The 16,026-nt window shown below is 45.8% G+C and overlaps 1 protein-coding gene across 1 annotated transcript in view; it reads right to left on the reverse strand.

Annotated features, from left to right (window-relative positions):
- The window catches only part of LTA4H (leukotriene A4 hydrolase), a 118,190-nt gene extending 107,724 nt beyond the window's left edge, over positions 1-10,466 (reverse strand). Inside the window, exons 1-2 of the mRNA XM_078860811.1 lie at positions 10,253-10,466; positions 8,060-8,213 (exon numbers count right to left, since the gene is read on the reverse strand). Of these exons, the coding sequence (XP_078716937.1) occupies positions 8,060-8,200 (141 nt within the window). The 5' untranslated portion in view covers positions 8,201-8,213; positions 10,253-10,466. The remainder of the gene's footprint in view (positions 1-8,059; positions 8,214-10,252) is intronic.
- Between the last annotated feature and the right edge of the window lie 5,560 nt (positions 10,467-16,026).

Consider the following 16,026-nt stretch of genomic DNA (forward strand, 5'->3'; position numbering starts at 1 on the left):
GCCTGTACAAGAATACGCGGTAAACCGTATGGGTTGACAGGGATGGGGAGCGCAGCGACGTAATGTTACGGTTCGATCAGAGGATGGGTTGTTTTGTTCTGTGTGGCCCCCAAACGTTCCTAAATGTTTCACACGTAAACAAATGTATCGTAACCATCTTGAGGTCTGAATTTTAAACTCATCTTCCTGTTCAAATGAGCAAACGGCGGTGACCATCGTCTCCAGTGGTGGAAATTGCACATTCCCACGGCAGATGCCCGTCCATAGAAATGTCACGTTGGAATGCCACGTAAAGGCACTGATTTCAATAGCCCAGGAAAGGCTTGGAGGCCAAGCAAACACCTTATCAGAATTTTAACTCATAAATGTTCTGATCGAAAAGTTCAGCGTACTGCGACTGTGCCACAGTCCAAAAGAATTGGCTGAAATGGAAATGCCCCACAGTAGCTCCAATCTGACAATGTTGTGAATCGACCTTCATCCTCCAAAAGCTACTTTTACAGCTGGGCGACAGGGACCTGCCCTGACAACCAAAGAGCACATTTGTGTGCACAGTGCATGATGAGATAGCATCTCTGGCTGTCGCCTGATGATGCAGGTAATATCACCGGCAAATCGTCGTACTCAAATGGTAAATGTTATGGGTTTACTCTCCAACGCACCGGTGTGCTGAACTAGTAATGAATTGGCCTGTTATGTTGATGCGACAAACATTAATAATTGGCTGTATCTGGTGGTGGCGGGTTCAACAACACATTTATATTTACGCAATCTAACCCGAAAAACATCTATTATTGATGATATTGGTTGCGAAAGCCTACACATTACGCTGAAAGTGCTTCACAATCGCGATAGCGTTCACAAACACGTGCACAATGAGGGGCCTTGGACCCCGAGGTCGGGTGGCCAAATGCCAAAAAGCATCACACCCTGGCTTACTCCGCAGCGCCAACACGAGACACTTTGCAACAATCTACAACGTATAGTACAGAAGAAGAAAAAATAAGTGAAAGCCTGTAGATCACCAGAACATTGGTGCGCTGAACAAGCATCATTTCAGTACGACGTAACTGCATGGTTCGTGAAAGCATAATGATGATGACAACTTCAAGAGAGTATTTACGTACTTTAATCGGGTAACATAAGAGGTGGCGCACAGTGCTTAGTATAGCAGTCATTATATTAAGCACAGGCAAATTGCGTGACACAAGCTACATTTTACCGCACACTCCACTTTCACGCAAAGTTCCAACCTCGTCCTGAAAATCTAAACACTATCAACCGTTGTAAATTCCAGCAACGTGTTACTGCGGTGAACCAATTACAAATGTGAACACGAATAAATGCTGACCATTCCCAATTTTTGCACAAGGATCAATAGATGTCGTGTAGTACATTATAAAACCCTTTACGCATGGCGCCACCACCACATGAAGGGGAGTGCAGGCAAGGACATGACGAATGGAACAATACAAATGAATGAAAAAGGGTCGGAAGGTCGGGTCGGGAGGCCGGGACGGAAGTCTTCACGATGGACAAAGAGAGCATGGCGCACGATGAGCAGCAGGAGGAAAGGAGGAGGAGCGTCGGGCAGGAAGGGGAGGAGGGGGAGAAGGAATGGCCGGGCCAAGATGTTGGGGATGAGAGGAGAAGGAAGGAGCTAGCAGGAGTGAGCTGCACGGATCAGCGTCTGCTTTCACAGGGGGCAGCAAGGAAAGAGGTTCAGAGTGGGTGTGGCCACACAGATGTCACGTGACTTGCGGGAGGCTCAAGCTGGTTTGGGTATAGAGATGTGGGTTGCTGTAATTAGTAAAATCGTTATCGCACGACAGAATTGTTTCCCGGAGAGCTCCTGCATGCTGCATACAACACAGCAATGTCACGATTCACATCCCAGGCAATTCAGTTATTTTTGTACGATCGAAAACCATGATCGATTCAAGAACCGTTTCTTTATTTTCTCAGTTTAACCATCTCACTGATATTGCTTCCTCAAGCTGTACCCCTTGCATCGTTTTGTGTACTCCACGAGCCTAAATGTAAAATGAAATTATTTGCATATGTGATTAAATCATGCATTCTTTAATCAATTGTGTACATGGAAAACATAATCCATTTATTTCCGGCGTAACAATCTATTTTAATGAATGACAGGATTGATTATTACATGCTGAAATAACAAGTGCTTTGCCACACATCAATCTTGAAAAATGTTTATTCACATTAGACTCCGGAACTGGGCTCGGCCAAGTTAAGTAAAAAAGTATTAATCATTTATTAGCTTGGTCTATTGTGTGTGGTTGTTTGCTAATTATGATGAGACCATCACATGTGTTAAAGGTGAGAACCTGAATCTTGATTTGAAGCTTTCATGACTGCAGGAATCCATACTCTTGGTTCTTTCGGTAAAGTCACGTAGGTATAAAATAAAATAAATCACGACGTTTCGGGCGCAACACAAGCTTTCCCACCTGATGACGGACGCTTGTGTTGCGCCCGAAACGTCGTGATTTATTTCATTTTATACCTACGTGACTTTACCGAAAGAACCAAGAGTATAGTGAGAGCCTGCTTTAAATGTGACCATGCGGTTTCCAACACAGCATCTCCGTCGTTCATGTTGGCTCAGTGATCCCAAACACAGGAATTAGCCCCCTGAAGTACCTGTGTCCCATATCACTGTTCTACATTCATCTAGACGAGGCCTCTTACACAAGCCTGTTTACGCATGAACTTCACCAACACGTTACTAACATTCTCCTACCAAGCCCATCACTGACACTTATACATCATTAACTCAACGCTCCAACTGAGGACTTGACACTGAAACACTTCACTGTATCCGTAAATATAAAGTACTCTAATACTGGACAAACTATGTACACATAATCGGTTATTTCTTTACAAGCACAAGGGCATGGCAGTGTTTTTTTTAAGTTGAAGGGCAATGGCCATTGGGACCCGTGTTGAGTAGCTTAGAGGGCCAATGAAGGCCATTCATTGACGGAACACAGCAAATTACCCTTTCCCTCTATCCAAAAGAGTTGAGAGAGAGCCAAAGCGATGTTCCCAAATGAATTACACACATCTCCAGCGAGTCACTTGATGGTCATCCCCACTGGAATTCCTTTGCCCAAATTTAGTCAAATTCATCCAAATGTGAGCCAAATTTCGAGTCCGTCCTATTCGTCTTGCCAAAAAAACAGCTTTGCACCTTCTTACATTCAGTCCCATGGAAAAAAACTCATTTTTGCTGACCAACCGTGATTAACACTGTCTGCTGATGATTAGGGGTATTTCATAGACTTTGGCTTGGATGGCAGGTTTATCGGAGTCGTTTATCTTTGCAAAGCAGTCACAATAGATTGCAGAGGATGTAAGTTCGAGGTTTATCGTTGAGGCGGATTCTCGCTTTGCTGACACTTTATTATTCCTGCGTTGTGGACTTTCTCCGGACGTGTAAACCAGCAGCACTCTGCAAAAGTGCAACTTTTCCACACCGCCTCAAGGTCCATTACGTTTCAACGCAAAAGTCAATTGACTAAGGACAGTAATTACCTGTAATGTACTATATCGGTTGTAAGGCCTGCTCAGAGACATAAGCTAAAATGGAAAGTTAACATTTTACTCAATTTACTATAACATTGTAGATATGTGACCAACAGCCACCACTGGCAGGCATTTGTTTATTTATTTATCGTGACTTGCTTGCCTTTTTCCCTATCTTGCATTCCTAAAGCGTGTTTTTGTATCGTTTGTTGTTGTTGTAACTTCCTGACCCGCCTATACTGGACATCTGTGAAAAAGAGCTTCATAGCTCATCGGATTCCTCCTGCAGTCCAAACAAAGATTCTGATTTCTCATTATGTCTGCAGGTTCAAATATTGGTTGGGGGCCTCAACCTTTACCGTCACTTTTTTCGGGGGATCAATAGAGTGCACATCAATTTGGGGGATGTGAACATTCGGTCTGCTTGGCATGTGTAAAAACTACTGGACGTCTTAGCTTATGGGATTGCTCCAGTCCAAATAAAGATTCTGATTTTGATTCTGAGGTCTCTTTCTGGGGAGACTGGTCCACATTAAAAAAAAAAAGAATTTTGACCACTGGCCACAGGGCCAGCAGTGGAGTTGAGCATCTCGTACAGATGATGTGTGCATTGTTTCTGACTGCACATCCCACTTATCAGGGGTAGAACACAAAGCAGGGCCCATTCCATGAGCTCCCCATGCTAAAAAGTCTTATATAGCCCATGGGCCAAAACCAGATATTTCACTTGTCGGTTACACCCAAGGTGGCATATCTTTAGCGGTTACGATTTATCTGTGTGACCAATAACAGTGAATTGTGTGATAGCCACTTGTCAAATAATTCACTCTGATTAGAAATACATATATATAGTTGATCATTGATAATTATCTGGTGAGCAATTATCTGGCTTCCAACATTATCCGGCTGTAAACAGTCCGGCGATCGGCACCGGCGATCGGCACCGTGTGCGTGACAAAAACAAAGTAGCGAGGCTTGATTCCAGTGTCAAATATTATATAAGGCACATTATACACAAAATACAATAACTTAAACAATGAAAATACTACTCTTTGGGGGGTTTTTTCGGTAAAGTCACGTAGGTAAAAAATCTAATCAAATAAATGAAAACAACTAAATTAAACCACGACGTTTCGGGCGCAACACAAGCGTCCTCCTTCAAGTGGGCATATCAATTTGGGGGATGTTAACATACTGCACATATGTACATCACAATAAATATTAACTTTTTAAAGTAGGATATGTATTTTTGTCTATTTGTATGTTTATATCAATTTCATAGCCTAAACAAATTTAAAAACACAAAACACATAAAACACCTACGAACATAATGTCATACAATAATGTGCAAAAATAAGCAATTTTAAAGAATGATGATTATTAGTGTTTATCTGGAGTTTTGTGAAATCCGGTGTCCCCTCCCCGCCGAATAATCGATGATCTACTGTATACAGAATGGGTTCTACTAAAGTCTTGGCGGTGACAGTTTCCGCACTGGTCCATATCACACCGAGGCACCTGCCACGAAGACGTCACCGTGAAACGGCTTCCGTTGTTGCTTCACTCGGTGTCCATGACCAACAACCGCAACATTGCACCCCTTAACATCCTACATGAAGTGGCTCTTTATACGCGCTTAGAGCGCACAGCCGCCTGCATACACCACGCGACTCCGTGAGCTCTCGGGCGTGTTTTGTTTGCACTGCGCGATGTCCGGCACGATGACGACGCTTCTCTTCCTCCTCCAGTGCGCGCTGGGAGCTTCTCTGGGAACCGAAGGGTGTTTTGGTTTCTTCGGCACGTTGTCCAGCTACTGAACTGAACATCCTGTTCCGGAAGAAGCTCCCTGCACGTGGAGCGAAACGTTGGACATCGTGCCGAACACGCCGTACGACGCGGAAACACGCTACGGAGTCACGCAGTCGAGTCCTGCGCCGGCCCAGAAACAGGCGGGTGACCTGCAGAGCAGGGCGGTTCTGGTCGGAATAAACTCGTTGTTAGGGCTTGCGGGTCAAGTGCAGGTCGGGTCACGTTCTTTGCGGGTCAGCCGCGCAGGACATCCTCGTTTTGAATCTGCAACCCGGTTCAATACAGCCCCCATACTGGCAACCCGCTTTCATTCGACCCACAACCCTACCCGACCTACATAACGTGAATGATTTACGTCTATGTTTGCATGATATGTTATTCTTTTCATGGAAATTAAAGTAAAAATCTACATCTCAAGTAGTATGCAACATAGGGCCACCACCCAGTTTCTAGGTGGTCGTGTAAGCAAAATTCATAAAATAAAAATCGTGTCTCTACACGACTCCTCCACAAATTAGTGTTCACCAAACTTTATTCCTACCGATCATGAGAAGCACACCTCTGTCGAGTTCAAATAACGGAATTCCGAATTTAAAGTGACGGTGGCCGAGGGGAGTGGTGAACGGTGGTGTTTGTGTATAGAGCTTGCCCACTGGGTGAGGGTGGGACACGATGGGGACGCATCCCCAGTGATGAGCACGAGCCGACATGCACCCGCAAGGCAAGCCGTGAACAGCCGAGTTTTGACCCACTTTGCGCTGACCCTCTCTGCATGTTCAGTATGTTGAACTTCTTTCGCACCGTACGTAGCCAAACCATGCTAAATGGAGGTGTGGGTCACTCACAAACGGGTACCCGCACTGAGGCAGGAATTCTAACCCCAAACAATAAATGATAGTCATTCCTGTGATGGGGTCAGTCTCTCTATATAATGATGATAAATAATTTGCAAAGCGTGGTACTCATTCCATCGATCCCATTCGGATGGTAAGCTCGGTAAACCCTCAAATGGAACTCGCAACCCATTGATTTTAAGTCCAATGCTCAAACCAACGCATCACCTGACTAAATTATTCATTCACAATTGTGAGCGTAATGGGTGTCCCTGTCTTACAATTATATCTGACCAATTCCTTGATATATGCAGTACGTTACACATGTGAGAAAGCTAAATAACCTGGAGCAAAGCCATGTGTAAAAAGGGAATAAACACTTAGAAAATCGACACAATCCAGACACAAACTGGCTTGCTTTACTTACAGATTCAGAATCGTTATTTAAACTGGAGGAATCCGATGCGCTATTAAGCCCTTTTCTCCCGACCACCTCACAGCCCAGCAGGGTAGGGAGGATCAAGGCACACGGTGGGATCTGCACGACCTTTGAACCCGGCGTCTCCCAAGTGCTGGATTGCAGGTGTGGTGCCACCATCGACCCAGCACCATGGACCCGGCGCCTGCTCGACAATGTTGGTGTCCCTCTCGGTTTACAGGCTCAGCTGTGGGTTGGTCTAACGGCTGCCTCAGTGGCCACCAGAATCCACCAGTTCTATTTTATTGTTCCAGTTGCCGAACGAATACAGTATAAGGTCGCACTCATTACACACAAAGTGCTTGCCACAAATGAACCACAATACTTTGCTGATCTTGTCAAAGAGTATAAATCATCAAGCAAAACTCCGGTCATCCTCGCAGCAGCGGCTTTTTGCGAGCCACCGAACAAAAACGGTCACTGCATTAATTTCAGATGCACTTCTGCAGCCGTCTGGAATGCTCTTCCTTTCAAAATTAGGAAGCCACGATAGCTATGTATTTTTAAAGCTAGATTGAAAACTCATTTATTTACAACTGCCAGGTTTGTTTAATTTGTTGTCCTTTCCTGCACCTCCAATTGGCATGGTTGGCTACGTACGATACAAAAAAAATTCAACATACATGTTGTACTTCCAGACTGTTGAATTCGGTTTCAGACTGGTGGCTACACATTTATTTATTTGTTCACTCAGACAACCACAGGCTCTGCACACACACACGTACACACGTTTCTTCTGGTGCTGCTGCCAGTCCTGCCAGGGCCACTTGCCACTGCTGGTTCCGTTGCTGCTGCTCGTACTGGCGCTCCTTCGGCTCCTTGTACTGATCGTGCCGGCGCTGATTCTGCTCTTCCTGCCATGCCCTGTGGCGGTCAACGGAGCTGTCCCCCCCCTCCCCACCTTTGGCTTGGCCAGGACCGGTCTCAAACCCCGAATCTCAGCCTGCGACGGCTCTGGAGCAGAATGAATTCCCGCGCCCAGACCTACAAGCTTCAATGTGCCGTCTAGCACGAATTAAAAAAAGGGGGAGGCAGGACTTAGCACAATCCGTTGTACTCCATACATACATACATGGCAATATGTTCAGGAGACAATGTCGAGGTCTGCTCGCCACGGCGAGAGGGCTTCAGGAGTTGGTGTGGTTTTGCTATTCCTCCTCCGTTGAAAAAGCACAGACTACAGTGCTATATACTTACTAATTGGTTATGTCGGGGTGGTGGCGGGTTTAACGGCGCATTTATATTTACACGATCTAACCCAATAAAACCACCTTAAATGATGGATAATATTGGTCGCGAAAGCCCTACTGCTAAGTGCGACGGTCGGAACCGCGGCCCACGTTGTGGGTTGCACGGCCTCAATCGCACTCCATGCGGCCTCGTCACCCACCAGCGAGGAAGCGGAACTCAGGGCGAGCAGGCGCAGAGAGGCGACCCCGCGCAGGACGTGCGACGAGAAGTCGACGTGCAGACTCAGCGAGAGGTGGCGCTGGGCGAGGCCGGGCTCCTGGGACAGAGAGCTGGGGTCCATGGCTCTTTTGGTCCTGCACAGCACACGAGGGGGTGGGGTGGGGGGTGCAGATGGTACAGCTGTCAACCCAATATGGTTCACCCCATATTCTTGTAAAGGGAAATAGAGTTTTTTCAGGTCCATGCGACGTACAGCCGTTTCCATACGGGCAAAACAAATTGTCTATTTGGTTGCGTTTCTCCCTTGTGATGGGACTTTGTAGGATGAACGTTGAGATGTATAAGGGGCACGGGGTGACCAATAAGGTCTGGAATTGGTCTGTAATAAGGTAGGGGACCGATAAGGGTTTTTGACAGCAATGAGTTGGTGATGATGGTGAGAATGGGGTGGCCCACAGCAAGAGGCAGTCTCACACGGTGGCCAGGGCACACGTTCAAACAGTCGGCGGTTCGGGTTCATCCACGCCATGGAATCGCATCAATCAGACAGTCCCTCCAGAAAAACGCGATTATGCGACCGCAAGATTCCACGCAAAATCAGCCAAAGTCCGCATATTTATGCGGGGGGCGCGTTTTTTCAAATACGCCGCACTTTCGCCGCATAAATTGCAGATTTCCGCGCGCAAAATATGCGGGCTTGCATGATTTCATAATCCCCGCATTTTCGTTGCAAAAAGTCACATATATCTTAGCAGAAAGTTGAAAAATGTTGCGTTTACTTCACACAAGCGCAGCCATTTCCCCTGTTGCCATGGGAACGTTATGAAGTGACGTCACTCATTACGCGACATCATTGAAAAGCTGCAAACCCCGCGATGCCAATGAAACCATGATGAAGAGTTTATGCAACTTTACAGTTGTAAGATTGCACTTTTTTGTTAGTAGTATGTAAATTTACATTACTGTAAGACTGTACTGTTACTGTATTGCTTACGTTACTGTGCACTGAAAACACTTATTTTAACAGAAGATGTCTGTTTTGTATAGCTACCTCTGTAAAACAAGAAGCACACATTTTATTTTTTAATATTTTATTTATTCATTTTTACAGAAGTTGTAGCATATTCATTTTGTAAAGCTACAGAACTTGTTCGACTCAATGTTTTGTAAGTTTGAGCCATCTGTTTGTTAAGGTCTGAAATAAAACAAGATGAGAACTTAAATATTCCCAGCACTTTCTGTGATGTAGTATGCTTGCTTATCATAGGAAGTAATAAGAAATGACTCTTTACATTAAAGTAGTAGCCTAGTGAATAGGGTGTTGGGGGAATCACTTTTTTTCTCTTTTTCATCAAACCGCAGTTTTTGCAAGTTCCCGCAATTTTTGCAAGTTCCCGCAATTTTTGCAAGTTCCCGCAATTTAATCGCATAAAATTGCATAAATATCCCGCATATTCCATCGCATTTTTTAAGAAAACGTGCCGCATAATCAACGATTTTTGCCCGCAACAATCACCAAAAAACTCCGCGTTTTTCTGGAGGGACTGATCAGAGGGGGGTGCACCAGGTGAGCCGATCACGCAACGGCTCGCACAGTCTGTCACTTGCGCAGTCGTCCAGATGGCGGTCGCAGATGCACAGTGGTTGGTGGCTCACGAGGGGAAGGGGGGCACACACCACGGACTATTTAGTCAGGCGAGGACTGGCTGTCTGTGACAGGGGTCAGTCGCTCGCAGGTTCAGTCTGAGGGTCAAAGGTTCCCAGCAGTCTCCTACAATCTGGAGACGCGGCAGTACACGTGGACGCTCTAATCACCTACACAGGCTGTAGTCCATGCTGTGTCCCCACGCAGCTGTAGTCACTGCTGTGTGTGTAGTAGCTGCTCTAGCTGCTGTAGCTGCAGTAGCTGTAGTAGCTGTACAGGTACTCATTGTTGCTGTCCCTGCTGTAGTCAACGCTGAGTCTCTGTGATTCCTGCTATGCCTGCAGCTGCTCCAGTCTCCAATGCCGTGGCTGTAGTGACGAGCTGCTGCTGCTGTACTCACTCAGGTGCTGTCCCTGTAGTCCCTGCTGTAGTCCCTAAAGTAGTGCCTGCTGTAGTCAGTGCTGTAGTCCCTGCTGCAGTAGTCCCTGTAGTAGCTGTAGTAGCTACTGCTGTCCCTGCTGTACTCACGTTCTGTAGTTAGTTCCTGTAGTCGTAGCTGCTGGGTAGTAGCTGCTGCTGCGACTGCTGCTGCTGTAGTTGCTGCTGTAGCTGCTGCTTTAGTAGTTGTAGCTGCTGTAGTAGTTGTAGCTGCTGCTACTGCTGCTGTATCTGCTGTTGCTGCTGCGACTGCTGAGCCACTTCCTTGTCGCTCCGACTCTCCAAGCCAAGACGACTGCGGGCGGAGCCTCCCCCGACCAATCGCACGCGGCTCCTAGCCGCGCCGTGATGGCCAATCACGGCGCCGTTCATTCATTCTCACTGAGGGAACCACGTGACGGGTCATTCATTCCCACTGCGGGAACCACGTGACGGGTCATTCATTCCCACTGGGGGAACCACGTGACGGGTCATTCATTCCCACTGGGGGAACCACGTGACGGGTCATTCATTCCCACTGGCTGAACCGCGTGACGGTTCCTTCCATTCATTCCCACTGTGGGAACCACGTGACGGGCCATTCATTTTCACTGGGGGGACCACGTGACCGTTCATTAATTCCCACTGAGAACCGATCGGATGAGCGGACGGCGGCATCTCCTTCACGAATCTGTCCCTCCACGCAAACAATTTGACACATTCCATCAGTCGCACGACCTTCCTTGGGGGGTTGGGGGAGGTGCATCCTTTCAGTTCAGTTTTTCTTTTTCAGTGTTAGTTCAGTTTATTTATAGGTATAGCCCTGTGAGCCATTCGGCTCTTGAATCGGGTGCAATCGCAACAAAATAAACATGAACAAGAAACATCTTAAAGTGACTACGCGCAACAGAAAAATCCAGGAAAAAACAGCAAAGTCTTCCAGAAAAAGCACCGTATATCAATGATGTGTGCAAAAATCCCAGTGGGATGCAAGTCAAACAATAACCATAAGACAATTTAGATTAAAGTTATCAGTCTAACTCTGTACTACAACAAACAAATATGGCTAAACCAAAAGTTTTCGAAATCACCAAAATAAGCTATAAAAACAATGTAACAGTGATCATAGGAACTGTGAATCAAATTTAACAATAAACGATAAACATAACATGTACTACCAAACTTTGCAGCCATATCTGGCAGCATGAGTCACTCCATAACAGCAGGAGTATCAGTAGGAGTATCAACGTTTTAAATGCACCTTTAAAGATCAGCACACTATAATAAAAACTCAAGATCATACTTTGCAGCGGTCATCCGGAGCAATACATTTGATTTCAGGCCACTCTGAATAGCAGTGGCAGCTAAGGGTGTACAACTCCTCTGGAACAGTTTTGAGTGAAGATCTCACAGGTAGTGATCCAAGTTGCAGTTTATTGGCGATAGCATTCCAGACCCTGGGGGTATCAATAGCAAAGGACTTCCTCCAGTATTTGTACGGCATTAAGGAATGTGAAGCGGTTAAATAAGCGAAGACCTTAGGTCACATTTGTTCTTAGAAACAGTGAGGAGATCCAGCCGGTAGTCTGCGGATTTTTTTGTAAGTACATCGTGAATAAATAAGATCTGATGCACAAGCCGTCGATCATTAAGAGATGTTAAGTTTGACCTAATGTAGAGATCGCCGTGGTGGGTCCTATATGGGCAGTTCAATGCAAATCTTAAGGCCGAGTGATAAATGGAGTCAAGCTTCGTCAGTACAATACTGGGGGCTGATTTATATACGATGTCGCAGTAATCAAGTAGAGGCAGTATGGTAGCTTTTATAAATTCCAAACGGAACATAAGGGCTTGTGTCGATACAAAAAAACAATTTTTATTTTTGTCTTTTTACCAATATAATCAATGTGATCTTGAAAATTCATTTTTTAATCAAGGATGACCCCAATATACTTATAGATCTTTACTTGCTCTATTTGACAATTATTTAAGGAATGTAATTTGGGGAAAAATAACTTCCTGCTTTAGTCCTGGTGAGAAGCATAGCACCTTGGTTTTGGAGGTATTCAGGACTAGTTTAAGAGCAACTAGCTGATGTTGTAGTTTGTTGAAATCACCCTGGAGCTTAGCAATCACGTCATCCAGAGAGCGGCCAGCAAACATCAGTATCGTGTCATCTGCAAACAGATTTACCCTGGAATGATCTAGGTCAGTTTCAGCAGCACTGGTTCAGTACAGGCAGTCAGGCGTGCTTGAAGTATTGCTGGTGAACTGCCAGCTGTCATAGGCAATGACTCCTCTATGAGATATGATGGGTCCTTGTTCAACTAAACAAAAATATTGAATGAATATGTTATACATACAGGGTGCTTCAAAAAAAATTAACACTTACATGGGACTATCGTTTTTAATGGGAAAAGAACGGATAATGCACTTTAACATGAGAAGTCTCTACTTGTTTGCCATCATTGGCAACGCCTGCAACCTTCTCCAGGTGGTCTCCAGAGACCGGAGGCACATTTCTCGCGGTGTTGTTGCAAATTCTCGGAAGTGTTCACATTTTTCTGAAGCACCCTGTAAACGTGATTTCTCACGATACTACACAAGGATTACATTTCTACGAAAACACGATTATCGCGACACAGAATCATTTCCCAGTACCTTTTAAGAGGTGCGCATCAGGGGTGAAGTGACTTTTGGAAAATAAACGGCAACATATCACTGTGGGCTACAAAATTAACGTCAGGACGCGCATACGAGCTGACGAACAATTTTAACTTTATTTGGAGTTGGTGTCAGTAGTGTGGAGTTGGTGTCAGTAGTGTGGAGTTGATGTCAGTAGTTTGGTGTTGATGTAAGTAGTGTGGAGTTGGTGATAGTTGGCGTGCCACCCTGGAAGAGAGATTTATCACTTGCCACACTTTGATAGTGGAATCTGCTGACGCCAGCGCCAATTTAAAAAAAGTAAATGAAAAAAAATACTTCAAGAAATACTTTCGCTTCTGTGTTTTTTTCATGCATTTCTGCAGCGATGAATCTGGAATGCCTCAGACAACGCAACGATGGCTCTCAGATACCGCTGTGGACCTTGAAAATGCCGCCGTGCAGGACATGAGAACCTTAATGTTGAGAATGTTTGTTATCCACACAAACCTCATAACAAGAAGGCTTGCATGGTATTCTACCAGGCGATCCTGTTTGTACACGCACACGGATGAACTGCACTCAGTTTCAACCCATTTGTTGAAGCAAAATTACGTTCCTAAGTGTACCCTGAGTTCAACATTTCATCCCATCAAAGTGGCTGCCAGTCGACGCATCCTATCACTCTACCAGGGTTAGTAAAATAATGGCTCATCTTTGGGGTGTCAACAGCGGTTGTCCTGCGGCAAGACCGGCCGGCCCACGCTTTAGGAATGTGGAATTTCCACCACCATCTCAGGGCAGCCAACGGTGATGAACACTGCTCGTAACAAAACACTTGCGGTTCACGGGAAGTGTGAGGGATACTTTTATTTTGACGTTGAGGGACGTGCCAAGGCGTTTTATTGTCTGCTTACCTGAAGACGGGCGCTGTTGTGCTCGAATCGTCGTGATTTATTTTATTTTATTTCTACCTACGTGACTTTACCGAAAGAACCAAAGAGTATGTCTGCTTACTTGTTTTGCTACGTATATTCTGCTACGACGCAGCTCCTGATTTTCAAGTGTCATGTATGTTCCAGTGGTTTTACACAAAGGCAACATGCGGGAAACGTTGCTCTAGTCCAGTGATTCTCAACCGAGGGTCCCCTGGGGGAACACGTGGCAATGTCTCGGGGGGCACGTGAGGTGTTTTACAAACGTGTGCAATTATATCATACGCGAGAGTCATTGGTGAATAATCATGTTATATGAATCTGTCAATGTAAAACAACTACTACAACATTTAAATCCATATGGTGACCTACAACGATGTAAAATACATTTATAAACTCACTGATTGTAAAACAATGTTGTTTCCAAGAGTAACCAGCGAGCGTGAACAAATTAGGTCATGCATGCACAGCGTCCGTTGATTTTTTTATTCACTTGCAGTTACTAGCGAGTTAGGATACCTCACGGCATAGACAATTGGTTAAATGTTGATGTTCATTATTCATACATTTATTTCTCGGAACCATGTTTGGTCAGGCAAGGGGACTCGGTTGAAACAAACTTCAACAAGGTGGGATATACAGTCGCCAAACAAGGTTGAGAATCATTGCTCAAGTCGACAAGCCGGTGGGTAGCATCCATCCTCAGGAAAAAGTTAATCTCTCAAAACCACAGCCTACATTTATGAGCTCAATGTGTCCATGAGTCACAGCAGTTATGCAATTGTCAAATGAAAAAAAATGAGGCCAGTTTGTTTATATCTAGGTCAAATGTCACATACAGGTCACCATCAATAATAGCATAGGATCCCTGGATATTTCCATTCAGTAGGATCTCTTAACTCGACCCTGTTGGCTTTTATGGCTCCAGTAGCTGAGCTCCAAGCTCAGCAGCAGCTCCTGACAATGACACAACTCAACATTCACCTGACACACCCACCACTGAGCACTTAACAGACACATCCATCCATGAACCATTAAAAGACGCCACTTACCTTGACACCAGACGCACCAAACACTTGCCAATCATCTAACGCTCAACACCTCGCTGACAACACGTAGCTGACAGGCGCAAAGGCAGGCACAGACGAGGAGACAGGCACAGTGGTGGCACCACCAGCAACACGAGCCATAATCGCAACATCAAATTTGATAATTGTAGACTCATTAATTGTAGACTCATTAACCCCGCAGATGCAACAATTCTCACCGTGCAAAAGGCTATCTAACACTTTCACTTTACTCTGCAAACCCATTGCTTTTCTTACTCTCTTTGACTTTTCCTCCCCTCCTGACCTTCACCACTCGCTGCACGCTTCGGGTCCACGATTCAGGGCAAAATGGATGCGAATGACCAACGAGCAAAATATGCGGTTGCGATGCGACACGGTCTCCATGCGAAGCGAGAACTACGACGGACAGCTGATCAAGCTACGCGGCGCCACGGGTGACCATGGGTGGCGCTGTGCCACGGAGGAGAACCGCGGCCCTGCGAAATGCCAAACTGCGTGTTGCGGACGCCGCGCTTAGCCGTGGATACTCAAAATTTCAAGGCCGCGATTGGTAAATTGGTATACAAATGTACCGACAGTACAGGAGCCTAGCGGTCACAGGGGGTAATGCCAGGGGAATTAGCAAAGGAAGAGACTGGGGGGCCACAGAGGTAATGACAGGTTAATTGACAGTGGACACAGGGAGTAATGACAGGGGAATTAGCATGAGAAGAGACTAGGGGCCACAGGGGGTAATGATGGGTTAAGGGACAGAGGGAAACGATCTGGGGTCTACGAAAAGGATCGAGAATAGGGGCTGTGGCCAAGTGATAGAAGGGAGCAGGTGCGGATCAGGGACCGAGAGCCATCGAGAAGGTTCTAGAAAAAGTTCTAGAGAAGGGGCATAGCCACGGGTCAAGGGATGGCCACACTGAGGATAAAAGGGGTTGAGAGGAGAGGCTCGGGGCTGTTGTGGGAGTCGGGGTCTTCGCCTGTCGAGTGTACGTGTCTTCAATAAAGATCATCACAAGAACAGTCTCCTGGAGTCGTTGCACAAATATAAAACCGTGTGTACACGGATTCCATGGTTCGCACGCCCAGGGGTTGGCGAGGGATTTGTTGTATTAGTAATAAAGATCCCTCATGCGACTCAGGGCGTTCACAATGGCCGTGTCAGAGCTCTGACATAAGCCAACTCAGCAGAGAACCAGGGTTTTAATCCGTGTACCAGGCACTCCTGTGAAAACCAGGTCCCCAC

Source organism: Lampetra fluviatilis, chromosome 11, assembly GCF_964198595.1.
Source record: "Lampetra fluviatilis chromosome 11, kcLamFluv1.1, whole genome shotgun sequence".
Taxonomy (NCBI): Eukaryota; Metazoa; Chordata; class Hyperoartia; order Petromyzontiformes; family Petromyzontidae; genus Lampetra; species Lampetra fluviatilis.